Raw genomic sequence first — 12,783 nt, 5'->3', positions numbered from 1 at the left:
GCAAACTCCAGTTCACAGGCCAGTTTTGGCCTGCCAATCTGTTTTCGAAAGGCTCTCAAGCTTAGAATGATTGGTGGAAAATTTTTTGTTGTAACAGAGAAAATTTTACAAAATTCCAATTTCATTGTCTATTAATAAAGTTTTATTGGGGGCACCTGGGTGGCTCAGTTAAGCATCCGACTCTTGATTTCAGCTCAGGGTCATGATCTCATGGCTCTTGAGACTGAGTCCCACTTAAAGCTCTGGGGCTGACAGCGCAGAGCTTGCTTGGAATTCTCTCTCCCCATCTCTCTGCCATTCCCCTGCTTGTTTGCTCTCAAAATAAATAAAATTTTAAAAATATAAAGTTTTACTGGGCCACAATAATGCTCATTTGTTGACACTTTCTATGACTATGGCTGCTTTCATACTGCAACTGCAGAATTGAGAGTAGTTATACGAGAGACTATATGGTACACAAGTCTAAAATATTATTTGGCCTTTTACAAGTTTACCAACCCCTGCCCTAGAACAGCAGTGTATAATAAAACTTTCCACACAGATGGAAATGTTCTCTGAGCTGTCCAATACGGCAGTCACTAAATACTGAGATGGAAAAACAGATTCAATTTTTGTCAGTTGAAATAGCCTCATGTATTGTACTGCAGAGCTCTAGAAAATAAGAGCTTAGTTTAAGCCTTGGACTTTTGATTTAGTATTCTTCTCTAATGTTCTCTATTTCCTATAATTTTTTAGAACTTGTAAATTTTTCCACCTGTAAAGAAAACCTTACTTTTTAGAAGATTTTTCTGTGTGTAAATTAAGCTCTATACTCAACATGGGGCTTAAACTCATGACCCTGAGATCAAGAGTTACATGCCCTACCTAGTGAACCAGCCAGGTGCCCCAAGAAAACCTCACTTTGTATTTTTCCTTTACTCTCACACTACTACCACTCTCTCAACATTTTTGACACCGGATGTGTGTGGATTTTCTCCCACACCAAGCAAATTTGTGTCACCAGCTGGGTGTCGTACATTTTAGCCCAATTCTGACTCTCCATATACCTCGAGTATCATCAGATCCCTCAGGTTAAGGGCACAGTCCAATAAGACTGTTCCTCCCTCACTTCAGATGCCAATCGTTAAGTCCAGGTTGTTACCTGTACTTCTGACCAATATAAATCACAGATTCCCCAAATCCCCTCCTCAGGTTTGATAAATTTGCAAAAGCTCTCAGAACTCAGGAAAACGGTTTCCTTACAATTTACCAATTTATTTTAAAAGGATATGGTAGGGGTGCTGGAGTGGCTCAGTCGGTTAAGCGTCTGACTTCAGCTCAGGTCATGATCTCGCAGTTCATGAGTTCAAGCCCCGCGCTGAGCTTTCTGCTGTCCATGCAGAGCCCACTTTGGATCATCTGTCCTTCCCCGGCTTGCACTCTCTTTCTCTGAAAAAAATAAATATTTAAAAACATATTAAAAAAATTTTTTTGAAAGGATATAAACATCCAGATGGGACATGAATAGGGCAAGGCTATGTGGAAAGGGTTGCTGAGCTTCCATACCCTCTCTGGATGTGCTACTCTCCCAGCACCTCCCCTCCATGTGTTCACCAACATGAAAGTTCTCTAAACCGAATACTACTGGGATTTTTATGGAGGCTTCATCATGTGGGAATAATCAATTATTTCCATTTCCAGCCCCTTTCCCCTTTCTGAAGAATGGAAGTGGGGTTGAAAATTCCAAGTTTCTAATCAGTGCTTGGTCTTTCTAGTTACCACCTCATTAGAACAAGACATTTAAGGGGCGCCTGGGTGGCGCAGTCGGTTAAGCGTCCGACATCAGCCAGGTCACGATCTTGCGGTCCGTGAGTTCGAGCCCCGCGTCAGGCTCTGGGCTGATGGCTTGGAGCCTGGAGCCTGTTTCCGATTCTGTGTCTCCCTCTCTCTCTGCCCCTCCCCCGTTCATGCTCTGTCTCTCTCTGTCCCAAAAATAAATAAAAATGTTGAAAAAAAAATTAAAAAAAAAAAAGACATAAAAAAAAGAACAAGACATTTAAATCACCCAGGAAATTCTTAGATTTAAGAGCTCAGTCAGGCATCAACATGAAAAACCAAATATTAGAACAAAAGATGCTCCTAGTGTTCTTACCACTTAGGGAATTTCAAGAGTTTTAGCAGCTCTGTGCCAAGAATGGGAGCAGAGGCCAATATATATATTTTCTATTATTTCACACCACCCATCTGAGGCTGAAAGTTAATTAGAACCTACATGACAAAGGACTGTATATATTACCTATCCTGGTGTCACACAGGGCTGTCAGACATCTGAGATTCTGATGGAGGCAGATTTCTCACTCAGATAAAGGCATCTAGGATTCAAAGAGGAAAGGAATGATTAAGTATCCTTAAGACAGGGTCCTTTCCTCAAAGAAAAAAAAATTGTTTGCACCCAGACTAGGACCAACTCCACAGGAGGAGTTACTCCACTCTCAGAGGTGCAAAACACTGCCCAAGAGTATCAGCCACAACACCAAAACAGTGCTTGAAGCCAGACCTCAAGAAGGTCAGCGTTTGCTCTTCCAACAGTGTAACACCATCCAAGGCATCATGCTGGCCTGGATAGCTGACAACCGCTGGATGATTCCTGAAACAGCTTTCTTTATTTCAGATACCCAGGCACCCCAAGTAGAAGTTATGGATACAGGTATCCCAATGAATTCAACGTTGACTGCAAAAGAGAAGCCTGGAAGCACTGATAGCAGACCTTGCTGCCAAGCCTTTTAGACAAATAGGAAACAGGAACCCCTTTCCCATGCTTTTAGTCATTTTGTCCAACATTCAAGGAGTTCCTGCTATGTGCCAGGTGCCATGATTGGGATCTAGCTGCGAACAGGCAAGATATGCCATCCTTCCTATCCTGGGCTTTATAATCTGCTTGTACATTCCTCAGATGGAACAATACAGATCATCTCAAAGATCATATACACCTTCAGACTAGAACCACCAAAATCCCACTTAGCCTTTCACTGCTAAGAGGCCGAATTTGTCAGGGGCAAATACAGGTGATTTTGCCTCCCAGCTGTTTCCTAATGGATACCAACTAGCAAATAGGCCTGCCACATAGGCAGTAGTCAGTGTTGGAATTAATAGGGACATTTACCTGAGAACGCCATACAGACCATCCACGTGCCGTGAATTTACTCTCTTCCGGAAGGCCAAGGATGCCCTACTTTCAAGTCATCCTAAAAAGAAAAAGATTTCACTGTTGAACACTAAACAGTGTTGACTAAAACAGCAGCTCCTAAAACCTCTTTTCTGTAGAAATGGAAGCAGTGCTGCCTGCCATTTACGATTTACCCTATTTTCAATACCTCCAGAATTATTTTATTTCCTATTGTCTTTTTCTTGCCTATAATTACCATTAAAGCTAACCGTTCCCCCAAACCCTCTAGGTATCACTAGTATTCTTAAAACCCCATATGTAAAAGGCTGTTCACAATGAACATCCGAGGTATTCACACAAGGAACTCAACATTTAACTAAGAGAACTGTTTTTAGGGAAAGCCAATTGTTGGAACAAAACTAGTTTTTATAAATAACTCCCCCACCTCCCAACATCCTCAGGAGTTCCTCCTATGGAAACTAGGATGTCACTTTTCACAGAAGTAGCAACTAAGTCAATCCTATTGGACAATCTCCAGCACCACCATGAGTGCTGTGTGTTTGCCTAGAACTGAGAAGCATCTCTTCTCAGAGAATTAGCAATCCAAAACAAAATCACTACAAAAGGGACTTGTTATTTTACTGCCCCGAAGGGGCAACGACTCTGTAGGAAACCAACACAAATATACTGTCAGCCTAAAGCAGAAATTAGTACGGTTATAGCTAGGCCTACTATGTAGAGCCTCTCAATCAATTGGTATTTTTATATTTTATTAAAGAGCTAGAGAAGAATGCCTAGAATTTTTTTTTTTTAATTTTTTTTTTCAACGTTTATTTATTTTTGGGACAGAGAGAGACAGAGCATGAACGGGGGAGGGGCAGAGAGAGAGGGAGACACAGAATCGGAAACAGGCTCCAGGCTCCGAGCCATCAGCCCAGAGCCTGACGCGGGGCTCGAACCCACGGACCACGAGATTGTGACCTGGCTGAAGTCGGACGCTTAACCGACTGCGCCACCCAGGCGCCCCAGGAATGCCTAGAATTTTAAAGCAAATTCATGTAACATTTCCTTAATAAAGCATCCCTATAGATCACTGCAGCTATAGAACTCCCTTCAGAGAGACTAGCTTTGTATGGTGGAGTGGGGGACATGCACTTTGATTTCAGTGAAAATTGCAAAAATCCCATGCACTTTTTCCCTGTATAAGCCTGATTCAGAGCACTTGGTAGGCACTCAAAAAATAAAAAGTTGCCCCCTCCCTATACTTCTACATCCCTTCATGGCTTGATTACCTTTGTTCTGTTTCCAGCAAGTTCAACTAGACAAACCTGTTGAACCAGAACCACTCAGAAAGATTTGGATTTTTAGGTTTCTCCCTGCAAAGTCATGCCCTTACAGATTTCACCTTAATGAATGAACAATTATGCTGGCATCCTGGTATAGTTAACAACAGAGTTGGAATGAACCAGGCCCAGAATGCCAACCAGCTATCACGGCTGCTATTCTCCCAGCAGCGTAACACTTGCCTAGGTACACAGCAACCTAGGCAGCTGCCTACAGCTGGGGCCAAAGGCAGGCTAATGAAATTGCACTCACCTGGGGCTGCATCTATCCAAAGCCCATGGCTGGCCCCTCTGCAATCCAAGTACTCCGGGTTAGGCAGCTAACAGTAGTGAACACTTGTGTAAAGTTCAAGACCTCTACCCTCAAAACCCCATAACTTATTTCAGAGCCAGAGAAATAGACAGTAAAACAAAAAGCTTTCCCTTGGTTAGCTTTATTTTCACATGTTTTTTTACCTATGTACCACAGCAGTTCAATAGGAGCATTTTTTTAAAAATTTTTTTCAACATTTATTTATTTTTGGGACAGAGAGAGACAGAGCATGAATGGGGGGGGGGGGACAGAGAGAGAGGGAGACACAGAATCGGAAACAGGCTCCAGGCTCTGAGCCATCAGCCCAGAGCCTGACGCGGGGCTCGAACTCGTGGGGCTCGAACTCACGGACAGTGAGATCGTGAACTGGCTGAAGTCGGACGCTTAACCGACTGCGCCACCCAGGCGCCCCAGGAGCATTTTTTTTAAAGATTTTTTTAAGTTTTATTTCTTTGAGAGAGACAGCACAAATTGGGGAGGGGCAAAAATAATCCCAAGCAGGCTCCACACTGTCTGCCCGGAACCCAGTGCAGGGCTGAACTCATGAACCGTGAGATCATGACCTGAGCAGAAACCAAGAGTCAGATTCTTAGCTGACTGAGCCACCCAGGTGACCCTAGAAAAGATTTAAGTTTTATATAATCTGCACCTAACGGGGGGCGGGGGGGCTCAAATTTACAACCCTGAGATCAAGAACTGTATGCTGTTACAACCGAGCCAGCCAGGAACCCCTCAACAGGAGCATATTAATGGTCTAGTCAACAAGTATAAGCTATCACCTAACAACTATGTAACAGTGAACGAACAAGTGGGGTGCATGGGTGGCTCACTTGGTTAAGCATCTGACTTCTCCTCAGGTCATGATCTCACAACTGTGAGTTTTAAGCCCCGGCACGCGTCTGTGCTGACAGCTCAGAGCCTGGACCCTGCTTCAGATTCTGTGTCTCCCTCTCTCTCAAAAATAAACATTAAAAAATTTAAAAAAACAAAACAGTGAACAAGTAACTTAACCTCTCTATACCTCTCAGTCTCCTCATCTGTCAAATAGGAATGTTATCAATGGTACCCTGTACAAAAGATGGTTGTTTGGCTTAAGAAGCTTATATAAGCCTATATAATATGTTTTAGAGTGTGTGGTCAATAAATACTTGCTGTTATAAAAAGCTACATTCCAGACAAGGATATGATAAATAGGGGGAGTAAAAGGGGAAATGTTACCTTGGTAGAGCAATGGGCAGTGCAAATCAGAAAGGCTAGTTAAAACTAGATTGGAGAAAACGTGGTTAGGAGACCTTTTGAAGCACAATAAAAGCGGTACTCCAGAAAAATAACAAGATGCAGTAATGGGTATGAAAGGAAACGGAGACATGCTGCCATTCCTACCAACGACCTCAACTGTTGTTGAAAGCAGTAACTCAAGTGTTTGCAAGAATGTTAGTAAACATTCCTACCCATTCACAATTATAATTTACCTTATTTACATAATAAGAGTAGGGTATCTAAGACCATATGTTTTTCCAGCCATCCTTTAATTTCACTTTTAACCACCCCCAAACAATTGGGAGAAAAGGTAAAATAGGCTCATTGTCCAGGTCTAAAAACTAATCTAAACACAGCCTGCCCCTTTTAGGGGACTAGGTTGCAAGGCTTGACCGAGCTCCACCCGGACACGTGCTCATCACAAATCTTCCCAAGCTCCGGGCTCTGGCGCCAGGGAAGCGAGGATCTCGGAGACCAGCTGTAGGAGACTCTCCAGGGACAAGAGGGCTGGCAGAAAACAAGGGGCGACTCTAGGGCTACCATCTCCCAGCGACTCTTCAAGATGCCCTCCAAACACGGGGTTATGATGGAACGAACCCCAATTTCGTCCTGTGCCTGGGAAGAAGCCTCCCCACAGCTGCCTCTCGCCCCAAACTAGTAAACGTCCAAGGCTTCTGCCCACTTGGCCTTTACTTACCCGCACGTGTCTGGAGCTCGGCCCGCGTACTGCCACCAGAGCAGAGGCCGCAGGGGAAAGGACAGCACCAACCCGAGGGGAGCCCCGCCTCGGGGCTGACGCTGAGCAGGCCCTCAGTGGGCGGGGCCCGGAAGCCCCGCCCAGGAAAGGCCGAGTTAGAAAAATGCGGGAGCGGTGGCCGAGGTGAGCAAACTCTTTACAGAAGCTAGAGCCCCTGCGTAGAAAGTGTAGGAATCCTAACGAGGACTGTATTTGACTACCATCCCGTTTGTTATTTACGTATGGAAGGGGGCGCTGGGTTTGGACTTGCTAAAGACAAAACCTGGAGTGTACCGGGGAGGCCGTGCTTCCTGCCTGCCCACACCGAGTGCCGGTTCACCGTACAAGTGTGGCACCTTTCGGTTTCTGCAAGTGCAGCGTAAGCTTTTTTCATCTCCCACGCAGATCTTTTTTCCGGCTTTCTCTAGTAGGGTCGTCCCTCGGCTGATGGCTTGCCCATCAGGTCGCCTTGTTTTTCGGTTCTTTTCAGGAGATTTTCGGGTAGATTATGCCTGGCACTCCTACAGCCTAACCCTGTGGGACAGCATCTCTGGTGCCCTGAAGTAGAATCCTTCGCTGACTTGCAGTATTTAAAGAATACTCGCTTCCTCTGCCGGAGTTACTTGGCACCGTGGCACAATCAGCCCAAGAAGCCACATTTTCAAGGTGGACAGATTGCCGGTTACCAGCATTTCTTTTGAACACTAAAACTTCCTATCCTCATTAGCTGGAGTCAATACTATTATGTCCTGCCGAACGGTGGGGAAAGCTGGAGTCCCTCCCTTTCTTTGCCCCCACGGCATCCTACCAGGCCTGCTCATCTACTGCACCTGACACCTTTGCCAGGCAAACCTCTAGGAATCAGCCACTGCCCCTGGCATCTGCCAACATGTTTTCTTATCTTCTCCCAGCGATCATAATGGGAAAAAAAATGTGTTTCCTATGCACCCCAATCCTCACAGACCTCTGCTGAGAAAGGCTAGAGTGAGTGCTAAATTGACTGCAGCTAGAGACACTAGACTCTAAGGCCAGAGAGAGACTGGAGAAGTGGCAAGCCCAAATCCTCGAGTTTGATGGAGTTGGACATAGGCTCTGGTTGGAAAAAGACTTACATAAATACAATAATTTAAAAAAAGGCACATGAACACTGTTGAGCCGGTAGGCAGGAGCTCTGCTTTGTTAAATAGGAATGTAGCTGAAGACTGCTGCCATAATCAGTGCCCGCATCCGGCTGTCACAATGTATTCATAAAGGATGGTTATGAGAGCTATAAAACCCTGCAGATTGGGTGGGTAATTGTCCTGTGAAGCTCTGCTAAAGGAGAAATTGCATTGGCATTTCATATATTTTGCTTTCTTTTCTTCCAAACACATGAAATGGAGAAGGAGACCTACCCTGAGGATTCATGAAAAGGAAAGATGAGGTTTGTGTGAATATATGCATGCGTCTGTGCTTTCAGGAAGTGATTCAGGCTATACAGATACAGGACCTAAGGAGAGAGAGGGACCCAATGACCTGGTGACTACTGGACACAGATTAGTCAGGTAAGAGGCAGGATTTGTGTGGAAAGAAGGCCAGCCATCATGGATAAGGCTGAGTGTTGGGTCATGTTGTTATGTCACTGAAAATATAGTTACCTTTGTTAGATATAGGGCTTTCAGTGTAATAAGGAGGAAAACCTAGATTATGGTTTCTGCATTTCTTAGTTAAAAAAATCCTTCATAGTCAACCTTCTTAACCTCCATTCTTTAAAATTCTGAATTTGTTTTGGTGAGTTGATTTATGTGGTCTTTTACCTGTAATAGCAACTACTTTTCTACTTTCTTATCCTTGCAAAGACAAAATTGTTAGAAATAATAACAAAAAAGAAAAAGGAAAATTTCTAGAAAAAAAATGCAGCCAGATGAAAGGCAAAAAAGGATTAGGGTAGGTCCATTAGCTCCGGGTTTGACCTCATAATAATCAGAAGATTGGCCCTAAGGGACACTAGGTCTCTAAATTTCTTGTGTGACTTTACCTTTCTCCTCCATCTATTCTTTCCTTGCTTCCCTTCATGAAGGCTTTTGCCCCTGAGGTTGATCCATTCCTCTCCTCCCTGGACAAGAATCACAGGTAAAGAAATGTTTAATCGTTTACTCAGTCAGTCAGCCAATCAGCATTTACTGAACATCTGCCATTTGCCAGTTCCTGTTCAGGTGCTGCAGATAAAGTCAGAGCACTAGAGATCACTGCCTGCCCAAAGCTTACAATCTAGTGGGGAAAAGAGACAGTGGTATAGGTATCCTTTGGCAGATGTCAGAAGACAGCTAACCCAGCCCGGGGAGTCACAGAGAGTACTAAAGATGGCAGTGTTCCCTCTTGGATGACCCTAAGAGCTTACAGGAGAAGAGGGATCCCTCTTCCATCCCTGGACTCTACTCCTCTTGCTGTTTCTCTGTAATAGCTATCTAGATCAGAGTGGATCCCTGCAGTTGTCCTTGTTATTTCTCAAAAGCATTAGTTGGATTGGCAAGGATATAGAGAAATTGGAATCATCATACGCTGCTGGTGGGAATGTAAAATGGTGCAGCTGCTTTGAAAAACTGTCTGGCAGTTCCTCAAATGATTGAACATAGAGTTAGTTTATGATTCACCAATTCTACTCTTAGAGGTATATACCCAAGAAAATGAAAATGTGTGTCCATACAAAAACAAATTTTTGTAGCAGCATTATTCATAGGGGCTAAAACACAACTCAAATGTCTGACAAATGGATAAGCAAAATGTGGAGTATCTATATAGTGGAAGATTATTTGGTCAAAAAAAGGAATGAAGTACTAATTCATGCTACAACATGAGTGAACCTTGAAAATGTTACATTAAGTTAAAGAAGTCGAACTACATATTGTTTGATTCCATTCATATGAAACTCCAGAACAGGAAAATCTGTAGAGACAGAAAATAAATAAAGGGGAGGAGGGTTGGGGTACCTGGTGGCTCAATAGGTTGAGCATCTGACTCTTGATTTCAGCTCAGGTCATGATCTCATGGTTTGTGAGGTGGAACTCAGAATGCAGAGCCTGCTTGGGATTCTCTCTACCCCTCCCTCTGCTCCTCCCCTGCTAATGTGCGCACTCATGCGCACACGCGCATGCTCTCTCTCTCAAATAAACATTAAAAAACATTAAACATTAAAAAATAAACATTAAAATAAACATTAAAAAAAAGAGGAGGGGGGTGATAGCTAAAGATTATAGGTTTCTTTTTGAGGTGGTGAAATATTCTCAAATTGTGATGGTTACACTTATCTGTGAGTGTAATAAGAAACCATTAATTCTATAGTTGAAATGGGTGACTTGTATGATATATGACATACACCAATAAAGCTATTAAAACAACAATGAAAAAGCATACTTGGGGAGCTGAAAGACATGCATTCTGATTAAAATTGTGGTCTGCATGGTCATTTACAATTTTAAGGACTAGAAAAAACTTTTTATTCTGGGTCCTGTGGCCCCTCAGAGCTCCTTCCTTAGTATACAGAGAAAGTTAATGCATCCGGGTGGGCAGCCTGAACAGATTCAGAGGAGTAGACTATGCATTCCTGTCCTACTTCCTAACTTCACTCCCTCATAATGATTTGGTTGAACATTTATGGTATGCCTACTGTGTACAAGATTTATGGACATGAAAAAGACAGTGTCTTTATTCCCTCCAATGGCTAAAATTAAATCATTAATATAATGTTCTCTATATAAACAAATAAAGCTCTTTAGAAGATAGGCAGTGTGACACAAAGAATCGTTTCAAGGCCATCTTGGGATTCTGGACTCCTTCTGTAGCATGTAGGGAAACATCACAATGACATCAGCTAGAGCAAGACCAATTCTCAGTCCTTTTTGATGTTGAGCAAGTTCCAAGACTTGCCTCCCTCCTCACATGCCTCCAATCACCTCTTCATTTGGTTTCTAGACTCAATTAGTCTATTTCCATACCCTTCATTTTCTCACCAACTCCACCCCCATGATGTCCAAATTGGCCCTCCGATGCTGAAACCATTTGCCAGAAATTCATTAAGCTGAACACATGGGAAATTACAGAGGAGATTTCACTTGTCACTTAGGCTCAAATATAGAAAGTAATTTTAAAAGGACAGTGGCAAGAGGCTATTTTTATCTTGCTTGTTTGTGCTGAGTTTTCTTATCTTGCTGTCTCTCACCCTCTTCCTAGCTACCTCTTTTCTCCTTCTTTAAATTGAATGTTGGCCTTTTAAATGTTTGTCTTACATTCTCTTACCTTGTTTTATGGAGTCTTCTCTTTCTGTCATCATTCATTCAGTCAACACATATTGAGTATCTACCAAGTAGCAGGCCGCGTGGTAGGCACTAGGGAGGGATAGTATGATGAATAAGATAGACATGATCCTTACCATTATGGAGATTACAGTCTGGTGAAGCGGGTGGACATCAGGTAGAGTGAGTACAGATTTGGTCGCAGCAAAGACTTGAGAGTTACTTGTGCTTTTTTAAAAAAAATTTTTTAATGTTTATTTTTAGAGAGAGAGAGGCAGAGTGCAAGTGGGGGAGGGGCAGAGAGAGAGAGAGAGGGAGAGACAGAATTAGAAGCAGGCTCCAGGCTCTGAGCTGTCAGCACAGAACCCTAAGCGGGTCTCCAGGGACCATGAGATCATGACCTGAGCCTAAGTGGGATGCTTAACTGACTGAGCCACCCAGGTGCCCCTGCACTTTTCTGATGTTAAGTGTACCCTGCATGTTTGTAGGACTAGGGGATAAACCTAATAATCACAAGGAATGCAAAGAAACCAAAGACCCAGGTTTCTGTGTGATCTAGTCAAGCCCCTTGGGTAGAGAGAACATGGATTTGGGAGTGAGATGTCGATGAGATTCTGGCTCCACCACCTACCTGTCAGCTGTTTGACTTTAAGTGACCTCTGGACTTCAGTACCTTCACCTATAAAATGGGAATTAGAGTCTCTACATTTTAGGTTGTTGTGAAGATGAAATGAGATGTCATATATAAGGGACCAGGTAGGTGCTCAACCTATGTCACTTCCTTTCTCATAACTCCCTAGCCCACTAAGAATCACACAATTAAAAAAAAAAAAAAAAAAAAAAAAAAAAAAAAAAAGAGGGGCACCTGGTGGCTCATTCAGTTATAAGTGTCTGACTCTTGATTTCGGTTCAGGTCATGATCTCACGGTTTGTGAGTTTGAGCCTCACATCACGCGGAGCCTGCATAGGATTCTCTGTCTCCCTCTCTCTCTGCCCCTCCCCTGCTCACTCTATCTCTCTCTCTGTCAAAATAAAGAAATAAACATTAAGAAAAAAAAAAAGAGCCCAGTTTCTGAGTTGGTGGGAAATGAAGTTCCTCGAATAGTATTCACCAATTATATGCCCAAAGATATGGGTTATAACTATACTGGTTATACTGTAAGTTGTTCTATACATGCAACTTATGACAGTCAAATCACTCCCTTCTTCTGGGGTAAGGGAAAGGCAGTAAAAAATGAAGTTACAGGGAAAAGACTGAAATGAGATATAACAAAGGACTTCCTAGCCATGAGGGCTGAAAGTGTGAGTGGATGCCAGAGGGCGCTGCAGAATCTTCTTTTCTATTAGTGTCTGGACTGGGCTAGGGTAGGCCTACTTAGAGGTCAAGAATAAACCTGCCCACCTCTTCCTCTCCCACTCAGCCTAGGGAATCTTTGCGGGAGGAATTGCAGTTCCTCTTCCTTTTGCAAGTCAGGCGTGCTCTGGGGAGATGGATGCTGCCAAGAAAGCTTATTGCTTGTGAGGAAAGGAAAAATGGCAGCTGCCATTTCAGGCACTTAGTGAGTACACTAAATCGAGAAGCTGCTGTTTTGGTTTACCTGGTTCCTCCTCTCTGATAAAGAAGAAATCGCTTCAGAGGTTCCTTGGAGCCAAAAAGGAAGCCCGAGCTCCACCTGTGGAAATTGGCAGAAGCAATTGGTTTACCTGGTTCCTCC

At 43.4% G+C, this 12,783-nt stretch overlaps 2 protein-coding genes and 1 non-coding gene across 7 annotated transcripts in view; 1 reads left to right on the top strand and 2 right to left on the bottom strand.

The window, feature by feature from the left end:
• MATR3 (matrin 3) overlaps positions 1-6,872 on the bottom strand; it is a 46,706-nt gene extending 39,834 nt beyond the window's left edge. For all 3 annotated transcript variants that reach the window (XM_047829440.1, XM_047829505.1, XM_047829594.1), the window contains exons 1-3: positions 6,759-6,872; positions 3,143-3,224; positions 2,276-2,351 (exon numbers count right to left, since the gene is read on the bottom strand). The gene's annotated coding sequence lies outside the window, so the exon portion shown is untranslated. The remainder of the gene's footprint in view (positions 1-2,275; positions 2,352-3,142; positions 3,225-6,758) is intronic.
• Positions 1-12,783, top strand: part of SIL1 (SIL1 nucleotide exchange factor) — a 286,621-nt gene that overhangs the window by 10,043 nt on the left and 263,795 nt on the right. Inside the window, exon 1 of one of the 3 annotated variants that reach the window (XM_047830845.1) lies at positions 6,894-6,941. The exons of 1 other annotated variant lie outside the window; for it this stretch is intronic. In XM_047830845.1, coding sequence (XP_047686801.1) covers positions 6,922-6,941 — 20 coding nt within the window. In that variant the 5' untranslated portion in view covers positions 6,894-6,921. Of the gene's footprint in view, positions 1-6,893; positions 6,942-8,164; positions 8,342-12,783 lie in introns of those variants that run through there. One more of the 3 variants, XM_047830696.1, reaches the window with a different exon arrangement.
• On the bottom strand, positions 2,421-2,620 carry LOC125147446 (small nucleolar RNA SNORA74). Its single transcript, XR_007145194.1, has one exon. It is a non-coding gene; the product is annotated as a small nucleolar RNA SNORA74 (small nucleolar RNA).

Source organism: Prionailurus viverrinus, chromosome A1 (assembly GCF_022837055.1).
Source record: "Prionailurus viverrinus isolate Anna chromosome A1, UM_Priviv_1.0, whole genome shotgun sequence".
NCBI lineage: Eukaryota > Metazoa > Chordata > Mammalia > Carnivora > Felidae > Prionailurus > Prionailurus viverrinus.
This window is presented reverse-complemented; position numbering and strand designations above follow the sequence as displayed.